Genomic DNA, 14979 nt, shown 5'->3' on the forward strand with positions numbered 1-14979 from the left:
TACCTCAGTGAGCTTGTTGTCACTCAGGTGGAGTTTCTCCAGTCTGGTCCATTTGTAGATCGGCCCACTCAGATCCAGAACTTTGATACAGTTCTGACTGAACATCAGCTCTCTGAGGTTGCTGGACTCCCAGAGACCCGGGCCGGGCAGAGCGGCAATGCTGTTGGTTCTCATGTCCACCGACCGCAAGCTGGACACATACAAGTATGAGAAATAAGTGTTTGTACCATAAGAAGAGGGATGCAAACATTAGAAATGTGGAAACTGTGTGACTTACTTTGGGAGATTAAGTATGGCCTCCGGAATACAAGTGAAGCTGTTGTTTGCTAGTTTCAGTGCCGTGATCTTGGATGGGAGATTTGAAAGGGAACCTGGAGAGGACAGTAAACATGTTTCTGTGTCTCCACATCACAAAATATGAAGGTAGGACAACTGTTCGTCTCATTTTGGAGAAAATTCCTTGCCTGAAATTCAACACTGAATAATTCAAGGTACCATTCTTCAAATAAATTAACTGTCCTATGAAACCAATCTCTGATATCTCTGACTCTAAATTTTGTCTGGACTGACCTGAACGGGGTGTTTTAAAGTTACTACATGTACGAGGAACTTTCATTTTATGTTGATTTTGTCGGTCCTCATGGACAAAAGCGGTAGCGTTTCCGAGCACCAGATTCCCTTACAAAAATCTCTAATTTTACTGCAGCATGGTCTGACTGTCTGCCCCGCTCAGTCCTGGTTCTGGTTCTCCCATGCCTCCCCGGTGGCACCGATGACAAGCATTAATATTGACTATATAGAAAAAGCCAATCTTCTCACTGATGGTCTTTTTTAGTTATGTAGGTCATATATAGGCATCAGTATTATATTGAGACTGTGATTCTAATGTGTTTTGGAGGGACATCTGTTTTGCTTAAATATCCCCTAAACCTGTTAATTTGCTTGGTCGGTCCATATAATAATATATTTAATATAATCTTAGTCACATGGTGCTTGATTCCAGAGTACATGGTACGCAGACAAAGAAGGCCCAATGTTGGTTAATGGCAGATTTTCTTTTTTTTAAATCTAATAATCAGGTGATAGTACTCACAGATTTTGTTCATGGAGGCACTGAAAGTTTCCAGTTTGGGGCAGCCGGTCAGGAAGTCTGGAGAAATATTCTCCACGCTGTTCTTGCTCACATCGAGCAGTTTGATCTCCGGCAGAATCAGAGGCACACACAGCTCCGTTATACTGTTACTGAGAAGAGAAAAAAAGAAAAATATCAGTTGTCTTGTCACCATTCTGCAATTAGACATGTGGATGCATGATGCCGTTATAAAATAACATCGTTGTTTCTGCTGAGGAACCTGATTTGACATGAAGAATACAAAAGGGTGACATTTATGACTGTGTGGAGCGGTATTAGAGGCTAATTATTAATTATTTCTCAATCCTGTTTGTTAGTCTATTTGTTAGAGAGCAGAACATCTCAAAAACATGTTTACTGTCTTCAACAAAACATTTTTATTTTTGAAGGATTTCTTAACATTGTGAAATGGGGCATTTTTATACATTTTTTCTTTTTTCTTATGAATTAATACTCTTACTTGAAAACAAAAATCCTGCACATGCATCCTCATGATTAATATTAAATCAAACATTTACAACAAAGATGATTGTGCAGCATTTGAGTGCTTTCTACAGTAGTAATGCCTCTGGCCACTTGTACAGCACAGCAATAGTTTGTTTAGGGTATCTCAGGCCAAGTGTTTACGGTGCGTGCCATAACCGCAACGTCCCGGGTTCGATTCTAGCCATGGGACCTTTGTTGTACGTCATACCCCTCTCTCTCTCTCTCTCTCTCTCTCTACCCACACATATCCGACTAAAAAATAAATAATGGTGATGATTGATGAATGATTTGGATTTACAGCAGACAACAATCTAATTATATTTCTGTACTGATGTTCAGACCAGAAGCCACAATTCAATACACAGTAGAAGTCATTATATAACCCATTAACCCATGCGTAGGCCCATCTCAGGAAATACCCCATAATCACTGGAGACATTCTCAAAGCATTTCTGCTATGCAATAAATTGTTTAAATCAAATTTCATAATTTCTTAATGTCCATATTTCCTTCTTTCTGAAATACAAAAGTCCAGAGAAAATCGTATTAGTATGAAACTACTAGTACGTGAATTCCATACTATTTCCGGTGAAATATTACAGTATGCAACGCTGGACACTACGACGGCATAATTATTCATAACGGACGTTGACGGACAGCTCTGTAACATCAATGACGCTTCAATTTAACCGTCAGTATAAGATTTCACTTTGCTTGGTGTAATATATATTTAAAAATAACTCAGACTTTGATTCTCACAGTTCGTCGTTTGGGTCACATGAAGTTGGCACAGGTTACCATGGTTACAAGTCTCCAACCGACAAAGAGGCTCTCAGGAAGTGACGACGTAAATTACTGCTCAGTGCGTCCGAAAAGATACATACTTCTGTTTATTCACATAAAAGTATGTTGAACGATAGTACACATATCGAGTATCATACGGCCATGTTGAAGTGTGACAGAACTCTTCAAGGGTGTACTTGCATTATTATGCTATTATATTATCATTATATCAGTGGCATAAAATGGTCTGGAAATTACAATAATATCGTTTATTGCAATTATTTCTGCGTGGTCCAACAAAAGCAGTTAAATCGTGACCGGCCTATTTCTCTGCTCATGTGAGTATTGAAACCAGCAGCCTACCCCTCCATGAACAGCTCCTCCAGTTGATCCATGGCGCGGCCCAGCTCGTGAGGGAACGCGGTGATTTTGTTGAAAGACAGATTGAGCTGCCGCAGTGATGGGCAGGTGACAGCGGGGTCAAAGGTCAGTAGGGGACCCACACAGTTACGAGAGACGTTAAGCATGCTCAGTGAGAGCAGGGACAGCAGCTCCACCGGCAGCGACTGGAGCTGGTTGCCCTGCAGGTCCAGTCGAGTCAGACTCCTCAAACTCTGCAAAATCAGAAACAAGCAAAGCTTCAGTGTACATTTCCTTTTTTATCTTTTGATATATCGATGATTTCGGCACAGATCGGACGCATTACCTGGCAGAGAGCTGCGGGGAACTCCAGCAGACTGTTGTGGCTCAGGTCCAGGCGGAGGAGATGCCCCAGCTGCTGCTGGACGAAGCCATCATCCATCAGACAGGACAGAGAGTCCAACTCGTTACCCGACAGGTCCAGCAGGCGGATCCTCTCTCTCTCTTTGGCAGAGCTATCACCAGATCCGAACCCTGAGGAGGGGACAAATCATTAGCTACAATCTGATGGAAAGACTGTCCTAAGTCAGGAGCTTTCACAGCCACATAATGACGTGTTGAGGAAGACGTTTTGAGTTTACTATATTAAGACATTGCTGCTCTGATAAACCTTTTAAAAAACGAAAACTTCTTGCACTTAAAGGTACAGTGTGTAGGATTTGGCAGCATCTAGTGGTGTTGTTGCAGATTACAACCAACTGAGTACCCCTCCGCTCACTCCTCCCTTTTGCACGACTGCGGTAACGTGAGTCGCCGAGTGAAAAACCGTGGTAATGTCGTTCGCCTCGCTCAGAGGCCATCCTTACCATAATAACACTACTTTAGGAGCAGACGGCGGTACCACGGTTTTACACTCTGCGGCTCACGTTACTGCAGGTTCACAAGCATTTGGGGGAGAACTGCGGCTAATATTTCTGCTAATAGATCCCCCGAAATGTTACACACTGTTCCTTTAATCTTGTGAGAAGGCATTTTTGAAAATCTTTGCAATTTTCTTATGAACTACTTAAAGTAATAATCTCGAAGATTTTCATTTAAATAAATGTCTGTTAAGTCACTATCTATCTCCAAATGAGGTAACACCATGGCGATTGAGCCTATGGCCCACTGATGAAAGCCCTTGCATATGAAGTATTATAAACGGGGTCTGTGGCGACATTCCTGGGAAAAATCACTGATCACTGCGTCACTGTTTGAATCTGTGGGAAGTGAGATCCAAAAACACACCTGCGATTACCACATTTATCGCCATAGGTGCCGCCAAAGAGAACAAAACTGAGACCTTCGAGATTATAACTTTAAATGACTTTATCAGTTAAGGGACTGTCACTGATTTAACTGTCATATAACAATGAAACCATCAACATTTGTTGGTCATGTCATGTTTTCATGCAGCTGTGTTTGACAGAATGAGAATAAAGTTGAACTGAATTGAATCTGATGAAGAAACCTTTTTGGCCTGAGCCAGTCCTTCCATATCTCCTGTGTACATGCTCGCTGTGTTCATACTCAGTTGGACCATTCTGGAGAAGAGAGAAAAAAACACCAGAGAGAAAACAAAAACAACAGTGAGGGAACAGAAATACATCTGGGTGGGATTTACAGATCGGTTACTAAGAGAGAGACTGAAAGGAAAGGAAATCTTTCACTTAAGAGTAATAACATCTGTTCTTTATGATGTTCATTTTAACGCAGTCCCATGAAAAACCATGTTCTGACACAAGATGTTAAAGGGAGAGTTCTGGTGTTTTGAAGTGGGATTGTGTGAGGTTCTTATCCAGAGTCAGTGTATTACCTACAGTAAATGGACGCCCTCAGATTGGACAAACAAACAGGAGTACCAGTATGGGGACAAAATCAATGTACTGCTGTGGATGGGGGTAGCAGCAAAACATATTTTAGACACCTAAAAAACGTCTCACCTAAAAAAAATCAATATCAGTTTAAGTGTACGCTATATCTAGAATATTTTCACCGCTTTACCTCGCCGTCAGACCGCTCTTTCTGAGGGGGAACTGAAGCTGTTATCTATGCTGTCACCAAAGCCACCAGACTCCATTGACAAAAACATTAATTTTACCTCACAGAACACGGGAGTTGCTGGTCTACCAATGCACTGATCGGTTAGTTAGTTTGTGTTATTGTGTGACTTTCATCTATTGTAGGTAATACACTGACTATGGATAAGTACCTCATACAACCCCACTTCAAAACACCCGAACTATCCCTTTTAATGAGGAGGTTTTACCTCTGCACTGCCATGTCTGCGGCGTCCCTGCTTCCTTTTGAAGGACCTCAACTCTTCTTCCGAGGTATTATGCGGCATTGGAGACAAAACCCCTGACACTGAATCACTCCCTACAAAAGGAAAAGCACACCATGAGAAGGACATTATCATCAGAAGGCAAACAACAAGAAATTATCAGAAACCAGCTCATATGCTCTCAGTTTGAGGTTCAGTAGAACAATGTTTGTTACCGCTCCCTGTTTCATGTAGTCTAATTTTCGAAGGTTACAGATTATCATTGCAATATAAAAAATGTTGGTACTCAAAGCCCCCATTTTTTTTATTTGTTTATTCTTCAATTATCAGAATCAGAATCAGAATCAGAATCAGAATGGTGTTTATTGCCAGGTGTAAGGGGTATACACGAGGAATTTTCTTTGGCTTTGTTGGTGCGAGGCAAACAGTATAATAACAAAGAATAGATAAACGTTAGAATAAAATAAGAATAAAAAATGTACAATTTACAAAATAAGCTATAAAATAAACATGGTATAAACAGATAGTGCATGCTAGGATTTTCCCCGTTTTCTCCCAATTTTGGCCTGCGGAGGGCTGCCTCTGCAATACATGCAACTTTTAATTGCATTTTTTTTTAATCAAACTAATCCAATTGAATTACAATTTGTTTCTTTATAGCCTGAGACCAATGAGCTAAAAGAGCAGCTTCCAGACAGATGCATATGAGGATGAATCTTTTTACAAACACATATTTTTATCATGTGAAGCACTATAAAATCACATCTATTTGATCAACTTATTGACAATAAACATGCACTAAAATGTCTACTTTTCAAACTACAGTCACGAAGAAACAACAAACATTTAACTTGCTTCTGAAGTAAGCGGTCACATGTCCAACGACGAAACGGATCACTAATGAAACATCACTACACTCAGTAAGAATAAATCGAGACTAATCACACGTCAGAAGCATCTATAACTGAATCATTGTGACTGTAAAGAGTAAAGATGGATGACATAATGTGAATCACAGGATGTTACTGTGTATGATGATATAATGAATAACAACGTTACAGTGAAGAGATGTTACTGCTTCAACTGCTGGAGCACAAAAGAACTACAGTTTGACCGTTTAACAGATTATTTCTCCTCAGTTCAGTCTGTAGTGGAATAACATTGTTTGTCTGAACAGCACTGCCGGCGTATAAATCTAATAAAGTTCCACTTCAACATGCAACATGGACATTTGCTGCCTGTGTTGGAGCTCCACAGCGGATCGTATGAATTCATAAGTTAATTTAACCCCTGATTGTGCTCTGTGTGGCAGAAACGTCTGAGGTCTATAAACCTTACCGTCACTCTCCATGTCGTCGTTGAGAAATAAACTGTCGTCCATGGAGAATAAGCTGAAGCTGGAGTCGTCGCTCTCGTCGGAAATGTAGCCAGAGGTCAGACAGGGGTCGCCCAGAGACCTAGGAGGACCACTGATACTCTTGGACCTCTGGAAAGACTGAATGCACCTCGCCAAACTCATGCCTTTACCTTAAAGACAGAACACAGTATATAGACGATCAAGACAGTGCTGCAACTAAATATTAATTCCAAATATTAATTATTCTTTTCAAATAACTGATCAACTGTTTAGTCTGGGAAAACGTCAGAAAAGTCGCCTTCAAATGATTATTTACAGTGTTGTAAAACAGAGAAAAGCAACAACTCCTCCTTACTGTTGTTGTATCGGAGGCTGTATGTTCGGCCTCTTTCAGCCAGCAGGGGGCTGAGCCAGGCGGCGTCCAGGCGGCCCAGCCTGAAGCCCCCGAGGCAGAGGGCGCTGTTGTTGAGGTCCAGACCCAGACGGCCCAGCAGCTGGATGACGGTGGGTCCTTCGCCCCGCTTCACGCTCACAGCCAGAGCCCTGCGCAGGTGCTGCTCGTGGGCGCCTCGGCTGAGCAGCAGCTCCACCAGTTCCAGAGGTCCGCCTCTCTCACACACCTGAAAACGACAGCAGAGAGGCGATTATTATAGATTAATCTATTAGTGGGGCAGTATTAGTAGTATTGAAACTGTTTTTGGTACAGTTTGAAATATGTCATTAGCAGCGAGTGTCAAGTACCAAAAGCCTGCATCAAATGTCTGATCACATTCGTAATCTTCTTGTCTTTCATGAAATATTTCTTAATTCAAACAAGAAATTTGGCAATTTTAAACTATTTTATTTAGATAAAGTTGTTGGGTTTTGTAACAAAAAAACATGTTCATATATCTCAAAGTAAGTTAACAAGTATTGTTAATGTATTTACTGAAACTCAAGTATCATATTGGCACTGCAATAAACATTTTTCAAATTATTCCCAGCTTTATTTATTAGTCTATAAAATATCTACCAAATATTAACAAATGTCCCTTACAACTTACCAGTGCTTAAAGTAATGTTTTCAAAATTTTAAAAATCTAAATTGCCTATTTTGTCCCATCAACAGCAGAAAAATTCAATTTACAATCAAATGAAACAGAGAAAAGCAGCAAATCCTCACATTGGAGAAGCAGAACATGTTTAGTATTTCTACTTATTTACTGACAAACAACCATACTATGCTGATTGACTAATTAGATATATATTTTTTCCAGGTTTGTAGTTTAAAAATTGTCCAAACCAGAAGTGCTTACAACCATGCTCTGTGAGGCTGTGCTTAGCCACAGTGGTGGTTTGAGCTAAATGCTAAAATCAGCATGCCAACATTTGAGAAATGAACTACTTTATTTTTTGTGAGGTTTTGTGACCTCTGACCTGGTAGATGAGAGATTCTGTTTTGGTCTTCCCGTTGATGTCGGCACCCAGCTCGATCAGACACTCGGCCAACGTGGCGTCTCCGTCCTTGCAGGCCTTTTCCAGCATGCTGTAGTGAAGCTGCGAGTCGCACCACATCTTAGACAGAGCCAGACACACCGACTTACGCAGCTGGACAGCAGACAGAGAGGAAGGAGAGAAAGTTAAACGTGTTCCTGTACAAATGAGTTCATTAGATTATGGTGAAGGTTTCCAGTCTTTCTTGGAAAGACCTTTTCTAAGAACTTTACAAGAAGTAGACAAGACGTCTATATGCTTAATCTGAACATTATACCATGGTCTGGGTGAATACTGGATTCTGATTGGCTGCAGGGTGTCCATTAATTAAAAAACAAAATAACGCAACACCGAAGGACTAATGCTGCCTTCAAATGAAACCCGTGAGCTGGTGTTTACAACATGGGAAGTCGTGTACAAGATATGCTTGGCGTTCAAGTGGTTAAGTCGTGAGAACACCGCTGCTAAGCAACGGCAGTATTAACGTTACTGTCGGCGTCTAGAAGCCACAGAGGCTAACAATTTAGCAAGCTAGTAACACAACACAGCAAATGCAAAGGCATCATGACAGAGGAAAAAGATGAGATCGTTGGGAATATCAACATTTTCCTCAGTTCCCAAAAACTCTATACGACTAAAATTACAATATATTAGCTTATTATGCACCGAAAAATTAACTTCCACGGCCTCCGCCATTTCTGACAACGTCAACAAACAGGTCACAACTCGTGAACTTGGAGCTTTCAGAAACTTTCCACCCTCTTTCACGAGGTTGTGAATACCACAAGATTCATATGGACTCTTCTTGTAAACACGACCCCATCTGAAGGCACCGATAGACTGTTTCAATGGAATTGCGTTGCTAGGCAACAGCTTGGGTCCATGTTTACTTCCTGTCAGCTGATGTCATTCAAATACACCGCAAGAAGAAATAAACTGGGACACATTTGGTAACGTTTTGGTTGCAAAACGCATCAAAAATATAAATAACTCTTTGGCAAGTGACCGTGGTATGAGCGGCATAAGGCCCTTTGAGGTTTCCATAATCAGGAATTAATTGAATTCATGAAGGCAACCGTCCTCTGCGCAGGCCTTCCCGTCTTCCATTACTTCCTGATAATGGACACCACGTCGGCCATTATCCCTTACTTATTCAAGCATGTCTGGTATGTCCTGCACAGCCCTTTTGTACTGTACGTTCCTGTGTGTAGTACAGTGCAGTGTGTCAACATGACTGCCTGCTGATACTCAGTATGTGACTGAGACTGAAACTCCTCCTATTTCCATTCAGTTACATCATTTATGGCAGCAGATCAAACTGGAAAAAAATCAAGAATCTGAGGAAAAACGCCGCCTTGGTTCTTTTTGAAAACAGAAGTTAAGATTCAAAAACTCATCAAAAGTCTTTAAAAGGCTTTTTTAAATTGTATTTGTTTGGAACTTGAACTGTAAATTCAGTTTTCAAGAGTGCAGAGGACCTCTGATTACAGTCTGTGATGAGAAGACAGAGAAATCAAACTGAAAAAAAGGAGATTGTGGTTTTGTCGTGTCTAACTAACTCACAGCGTTGCTGCTGTGGTCAGGAGTCTCCTCTCTGAGCTGTTGGAAGATCTGCCTGTCAAAGTCTTCTCTCTGCAGTTCAGCAGCTGCTCCTGAACAGGCGTCCAGCATCCTCAAAGCTACCTGAAAACACTGCGGGACACACGACCAGAGAGAAGTCAGTCAAGAGAAGTTTTTACTTACAGTATATAGTACAAAGTCATAATACACAAATTAGCTTCAAAGAGCTTTATAATCTGTACAGCATACAACACCCTCGATCCTTAGGTGACAAGTCTACACTGCTGTGAGTGGAGCAATCGTTAACATCCACCTTTAAAGGGATAGTTAGGATGTTTCTGAAGTGGCGTTGTATGAGGTACTTATCCATAGTCAGTGTATTACCGACAGTAGATGACGGTCAGCATGCCCCCAATTAGGAGAAACAGACAAGAGTACCAACACAGGAGCAATTTAGCCACCTAAAAAAGGCTCACATAAAAAAATCACCATCCATTCAAGTGTTCGCTATATTTAGCATATTTTCCCCACTTTACCTCGCCGTCAGACAGCCCTTTCTGACTGGGCAGTGAGCCGTTATCTACGCTCTTTTCAAAGCCACCAGACTCCTTTGACAAAAATCACTGCCTTGATTGGTTTGTTGGGTTATTGTGTGACTTTGATGAATCCAAACTAACAATTTAAAACACCAAAGTCACACAATTACCGACCAGCAACCCGTGCTCTGCGAGGCAAAATTACTGTTTTTGTCAAAGGAGTCTGGTGGCTTTGAAAAGAAGGTAGATAACGGCTCACTTCCCCGTCAGAAAGGGCTGTCTGACGGCAAGGTAAAGCAGTGAAAATATTCTAAATATAGCGTACAATTAAACTAATATTGATTCTTTTAGGTGTCTAAAATAAGTTTTGCTGCTGCCTCCGTCCACAGCAGTACATTGTTTGGCTCCCATGCTGGTACTCCTGTCTGTTTCTCCAAACTGGGGGCGTGCCGACCGTCATCTACTGTAGGTAATACACTGACTATGGATAAGTACCTCATACAACCAAATATATATGTGACATTTTGACTTAATTTGTGTTTGATTCTCAGAAGTTAAAATGTTGAAGTTGGTCACTCTGCTTCAAAGAGCTGCTAACTCTAAAATACTTTAATCTCTTTGAGTTTCTGTAGAGTTGTGGTGTTCAGGAATCTAACTACTGATTTGGGTTCAGCACTCATTTAACATGTATTTTGGGTTCAAAGGTCACCTTCAGGAGCATCTCAGAGTCTTCTCTGTACTGGATGAGCGAGGCGACCACAACGGAGGCCAGAATGGGTACGTTCATTCTCGACAGCTTCTTCTTGGATACGAGGTAGTTGAGCAGGGTCAGACCCCAGTAGTGTATCTCTAGAGGAAGTAGGCAAGATAGTGAAAGCATAATTAATCATCTTTAATAGAGAAATAATAATATTTTTACTGTTGAGATGGGTTTCTAATTCCTCTATCCAAAAACTGTACATTCAAGTTTCTATGTTGTCCTGTTGTGAATCCTTTTTAAGATACGGGTTGCAAATCAATGATATGACAACATTTTGCTGATTTTTTCTCCAATTCAATGCTAAAATGGACAAAAATCTAATTTGCTGTTGTTTATGAATGACAGTTGTATATACTGTACCTCGTTCATGTGGGAACATCTGTAGTGTATGCAGCACTGTGTCTATCGCCCCCTGCTGGCAGAGCAAGTCCACTGCACCGGAGCAGTCAGCCAGAGCAGACAGCACCTTCAGACCACACTTCTGGATGGTCGGGCTGCTGATGAACTGCACACAGACACAAACATCATGCTGGTTGATGATATGTGTCTGCAGCTAACTAACAAACATCTTTGTAAAAAATATTACGATCTACTGTAGGTTATTACATGACAACAAAAAACAACAGGTAAAGAACTACAGTCTTGGAAAGGGAGGAGTGAGCGGAGGGGGGCTCAGTTGTTTGCACACCGCTAGATGTCGTCAAATCCTAGACACTGTACCTTTAAACTTCATGCTTTACCATTCATGGCTTGCTGTCTATAAGTTACTATGTTTGTGATATAGATGTCATGGTGAAGTGTCAGTCATTGTGTAAATGTAGACGTCGCATCTGTCTAATGGTTTATATCTCATTTTGGAACAAAACTCTTAATATGGCAAAAAAAAAGGCAGGTTTGTTTTTGGTTTTTGACTTCCCCACTGACATGTGATGCCTTTTTTCTTCCATTTTCAGAAACAGTTTTTGTCAGTGTTTACCACCCTGCCCTCGGGCATGGGGGTACCAAACAACCACATGGGGAAGAAAACATGCTCACCATTCATTCAGGAAGATAAATGGCAAATTCTTTTTGGAAATGTAATTACACCCTTCCAATGTTCTGGTTGCAAGATAACCTACTGTATAATTTCTACAATGAATGGATGAGCTGTTGTTTAATGAGAATGAGAACTATATATACTGGCAGAGTATCTGTACACTGCTTCTCTTTATGAGCATAACAAAATCCCATTAGGGTGTTTTCCAAGCTCTACCCTCCTGTGTTCTTCTTAATTTTTGTGATAATGGTGTAATTTTATTATATTATGTCAGGCCAGATAAAAACTAGAACTACAGCCTCGACAACAAGGCAAAAGTGAGCATGGCTCACATACCCCCGCTCACTGCTTGACCCCTACTAAAGTAGGGCCAAAGGATTTGCCCTTTTGAAACTAATGGAATTAGTCTATTGAGCGCAATCTAGCTTGTTATTAGCTCACCTTCCTCAGGGTAAAGTCAGCAGAAGACAAGAGTTTGAGTTCTGCTCTGGAAACGAAATTGAAGTCGAAAAAAATCACAGTTTTTGGCCAAAATTGCAAAAACTTTTGGGCATCCTAGACTTCTAACCTCCAAAAGGCACAATTAAACCACACTGTCAATCATCATACCGAATTTGAAGTTCCTAAGTTAAATAGTTTTCGGGGTCTGCCCCGGAAACGAAAGTGTGACACGCGAACGGACGGAAAAACAGATGGACGGAAGGACGGACATGCGAAGCGCTATATAGCACCCGACTACGTTGTCGCGGGGGTATAACCAGTCATGTTGCAGTTTACATCCATGTCTGTCTAAAATATCATCACTTCATCATCTTATCCTTTTAGACATTTGTCTAAAATTGTACTAATTGAGTTGAGGCCAAAAACGTGTTTTGTGAGGTCACAGTGACCTTTTTAACCACCAAAATCTAATCAGTTCATCCTTGAGTCCAGGTGGACGTTTGTCCTAAATTTGAAGAAACTGCCTTCAAGCGTTCCTGATGCCACGACTGTCGCTGGCGCGGAGGCATAGCAAAGAAAATGGAGCGTATTAGAGGGATATTTTGTGGTCGGTCAGTGTGTTCATACCCTGTTGAGAACCTCCAGGTAGAGGGTGTGAGCTCCTTCCACCACACACTGGTTCTTCAGGACCTTCAGCGACACGTCTGCCATGTCGGGATCTCCGACCGAGACGCCGTGCTCCCTTAAACTCCTGTCTGCGAATTCAAACACACCAAGGAAACAAGTGAAAACAAAGAGGGAAACAAACATAAACACACACACAGCTGCTCTGTTATCAATCACTGATCTGATTAGGAGTGTTACGAGTGCTGGGAGCAGAGGAAGAGTACACTATAACCTCATTGATAGAATTAAAAAAAAACAAGCTGCTCCACTGAACCAGCTTTATTCCATTTTTATTGACACGTTTATATAAATGGAAACTTGTATTCTTAATTAAATGTAGCTGGAACTTTCCGATCCCAGGATACGATTGTCTCAATTGCAATTTAATGCCTATTATTACAGCCGTATTAATAGATTTGTTTTGGAGCTGCAGAGCAACAGACTGGAAGACAGAATCTAGCATTTACTGCAATTATTGTCACATATTATTGAGGAGCAGCATTAGCATTCATTTAGGCTGTTGCTTCTGTCCACCTGTTGAATCCAAGTCCAATACTCACTCTCCTTTTAGCTCTGTTTTGGTCTCCACCAAGTCGAGAGAAAAATATCTATAAGAGCTTGTTTTATTAAAATAACTGCCTGCTGCTGATGGGTGAGACCATGAACGAATAAGAAGTATATAAGAAGTGGATGTAGTCACCGTGACGTCACCCATTGGTTTGTGGACTACAGTCTTGAAGCCTTGAATTCGACATTTTGTTTTTTTTACAACCAGAAGTGACACGAGAGGGTGAAGCTAAGTACAATCGAACGCTGAATAAGACATTTTTAGGCGACCAAAAAGGTTTAAGAAAGGTAACTTTCATGAGCTTAAAACTCCCCGACTGGACCGGTAGCGACCTGTCAATCACAAGGTAGCCACACCCTAAAGTATACTCTGCTTTATGGTCTATTTGACTCTGAATGGGACCATAATTTACTAAATGAACATCTTGCTGTATTGAAGAAGACTTGAAACTAGCGATTGAGAACATAAACTCATGTTTACAATGTTTACTGAGGTAATAAATCAAGTGAGAAGTAGAGTCATTTTCTCAAAGACTTCTATACAATCACACTTCTTTTTGCAACCAGAGGAGTCGCCCCCTGCTGGCTGTTAGAAAGAATGCAAGTTTAAGGCACTTCTGCATTGGCTTCATTTCTCAGACTCGGAGGTTGCCCACAAGGTGAGACTGACAGTACATGGGGTAAAAATGCCAAACAGTGATTGGATTAAGTGTGAAATAGCCACCTTGGAGTAAAAGATAAGAGGCTTACCAATATAACTAACTAGGGAAAAAATCTGCGTACAACCAAAATTTGATTGGCAGGTCGCCCCTGGGCCGACAGAAAGAGCACATGTATGTTACCTGGGGAGAGGAAGACCAGGCTGGCCTGCAGAGCCTCCAGCTGAACCTCTGGCTGGAAGTTGTGGACCTTCATGGCGCTGAGGATCTGACTCATGGCCATGTTCAACTCATCTAGACTGGCCGTCCTACAGACACACAGAGAGACAGGCTTCATTTTGAGAAAATATTGTTGCTTGATGTTCATTACTTTATATATTTTGATAAAGTCTTCTTAATTTTTCTTTCCCACGCTGACTTCCTTTTTGTTCTTTATATTTACGTGATTTTCTAAAAGCAACAAGGACGTCATAGAATGAAAACAAACATGATTGTGCCCACCTTCCCTGGAAGAGCAGGTTGAGCAGTTTACAGGCGCTGATGGAAACTTCAGCCGAGGTTGAATGTCTCTTCATCATCTCCACCAGGTTGACGTGGAGGCCACTGGACAGCAGCAGTGAACACATTTTACCTGCGAACGGAGCAGAGCAGACGTTCACTGTACGAGCCAACAAAATAAATAGTTGAACCGTAGATGTTAAACCTGCGATAACAGTTTTTTTTTGGAGGCAGTGGAAACACAACACTGACCACCTTTTAAGTTGATATGGCGAACTTGTTAGCAAACAGTTGCTCATTTACACACCGAGCAGTTACAGAGAAACATTATCATTTGTGTTT

At 41.2% G+C, this 14979-nt stretch overlaps 1 protein-coding gene across 4 annotated transcripts in view; it reads right to left on the reverse strand.

Moving 5' to 3' along the window:
* The window catches only part of lrrk2 (leucine-rich repeat kinase 2), a 42778-nt gene that overhangs the window by 13367 nt on the left and 14432 nt on the right, over positions 1-14979 (reverse strand). For all 4 annotated transcript variants that reach the window (XM_074633712.1, XM_074633711.1, XM_074633709.1 and 1 more), the window contains 16 exons: positions 14641-14770; positions 14323-14447; positions 12875-13002; positions 11131-11275; positions 10720-10859; positions 9478-9606; positions 7858-8028; positions 6797-7061; positions 6423-6611; positions 5070-5179; positions 4272-4344; positions 3108-3295; positions 2765-3015; positions 1094-1242; positions 278-371; positions 4-190 (listed from right to left, as the gene is read on the reverse strand). In XM_074633712.1, coding sequence (XP_074489813.1) covers positions 4-190; positions 278-371; positions 1094-1242; positions 2765-3015; positions 3108-3295; positions 4272-4344; positions 5070-5179; positions 6423-6611; positions 6797-7061; positions 7858-8028; positions 9478-9606; positions 10720-10859; positions 11131-11275; positions 12875-13002; positions 14323-14447; positions 14641-14770 — 2474 coding nt within the window. The remainder of the gene's footprint in view (positions 1-3; positions 191-277; positions 372-1093; positions 1243-2764; positions 3016-3107; positions 3296-4271; positions 4345-5069; positions 5180-6422; positions 6612-6796; positions 7062-7857; positions 8029-9477; positions 9607-10719; positions 10860-11130; positions 11276-12874; positions 13003-14322; positions 14448-14640; positions 14771-14979) is intronic.

This window comes from Sebastes fasciatus, chromosome 4, assembly GCF_043250625.1.
Source record: "Sebastes fasciatus isolate fSebFas1 chromosome 4, fSebFas1.pri, whole genome shotgun sequence".
NCBI classification, from domain to species: domain Eukaryota; kingdom Metazoa; phylum Chordata; class Actinopteri; order Perciformes; family Sebastidae; genus Sebastes; species Sebastes fasciatus.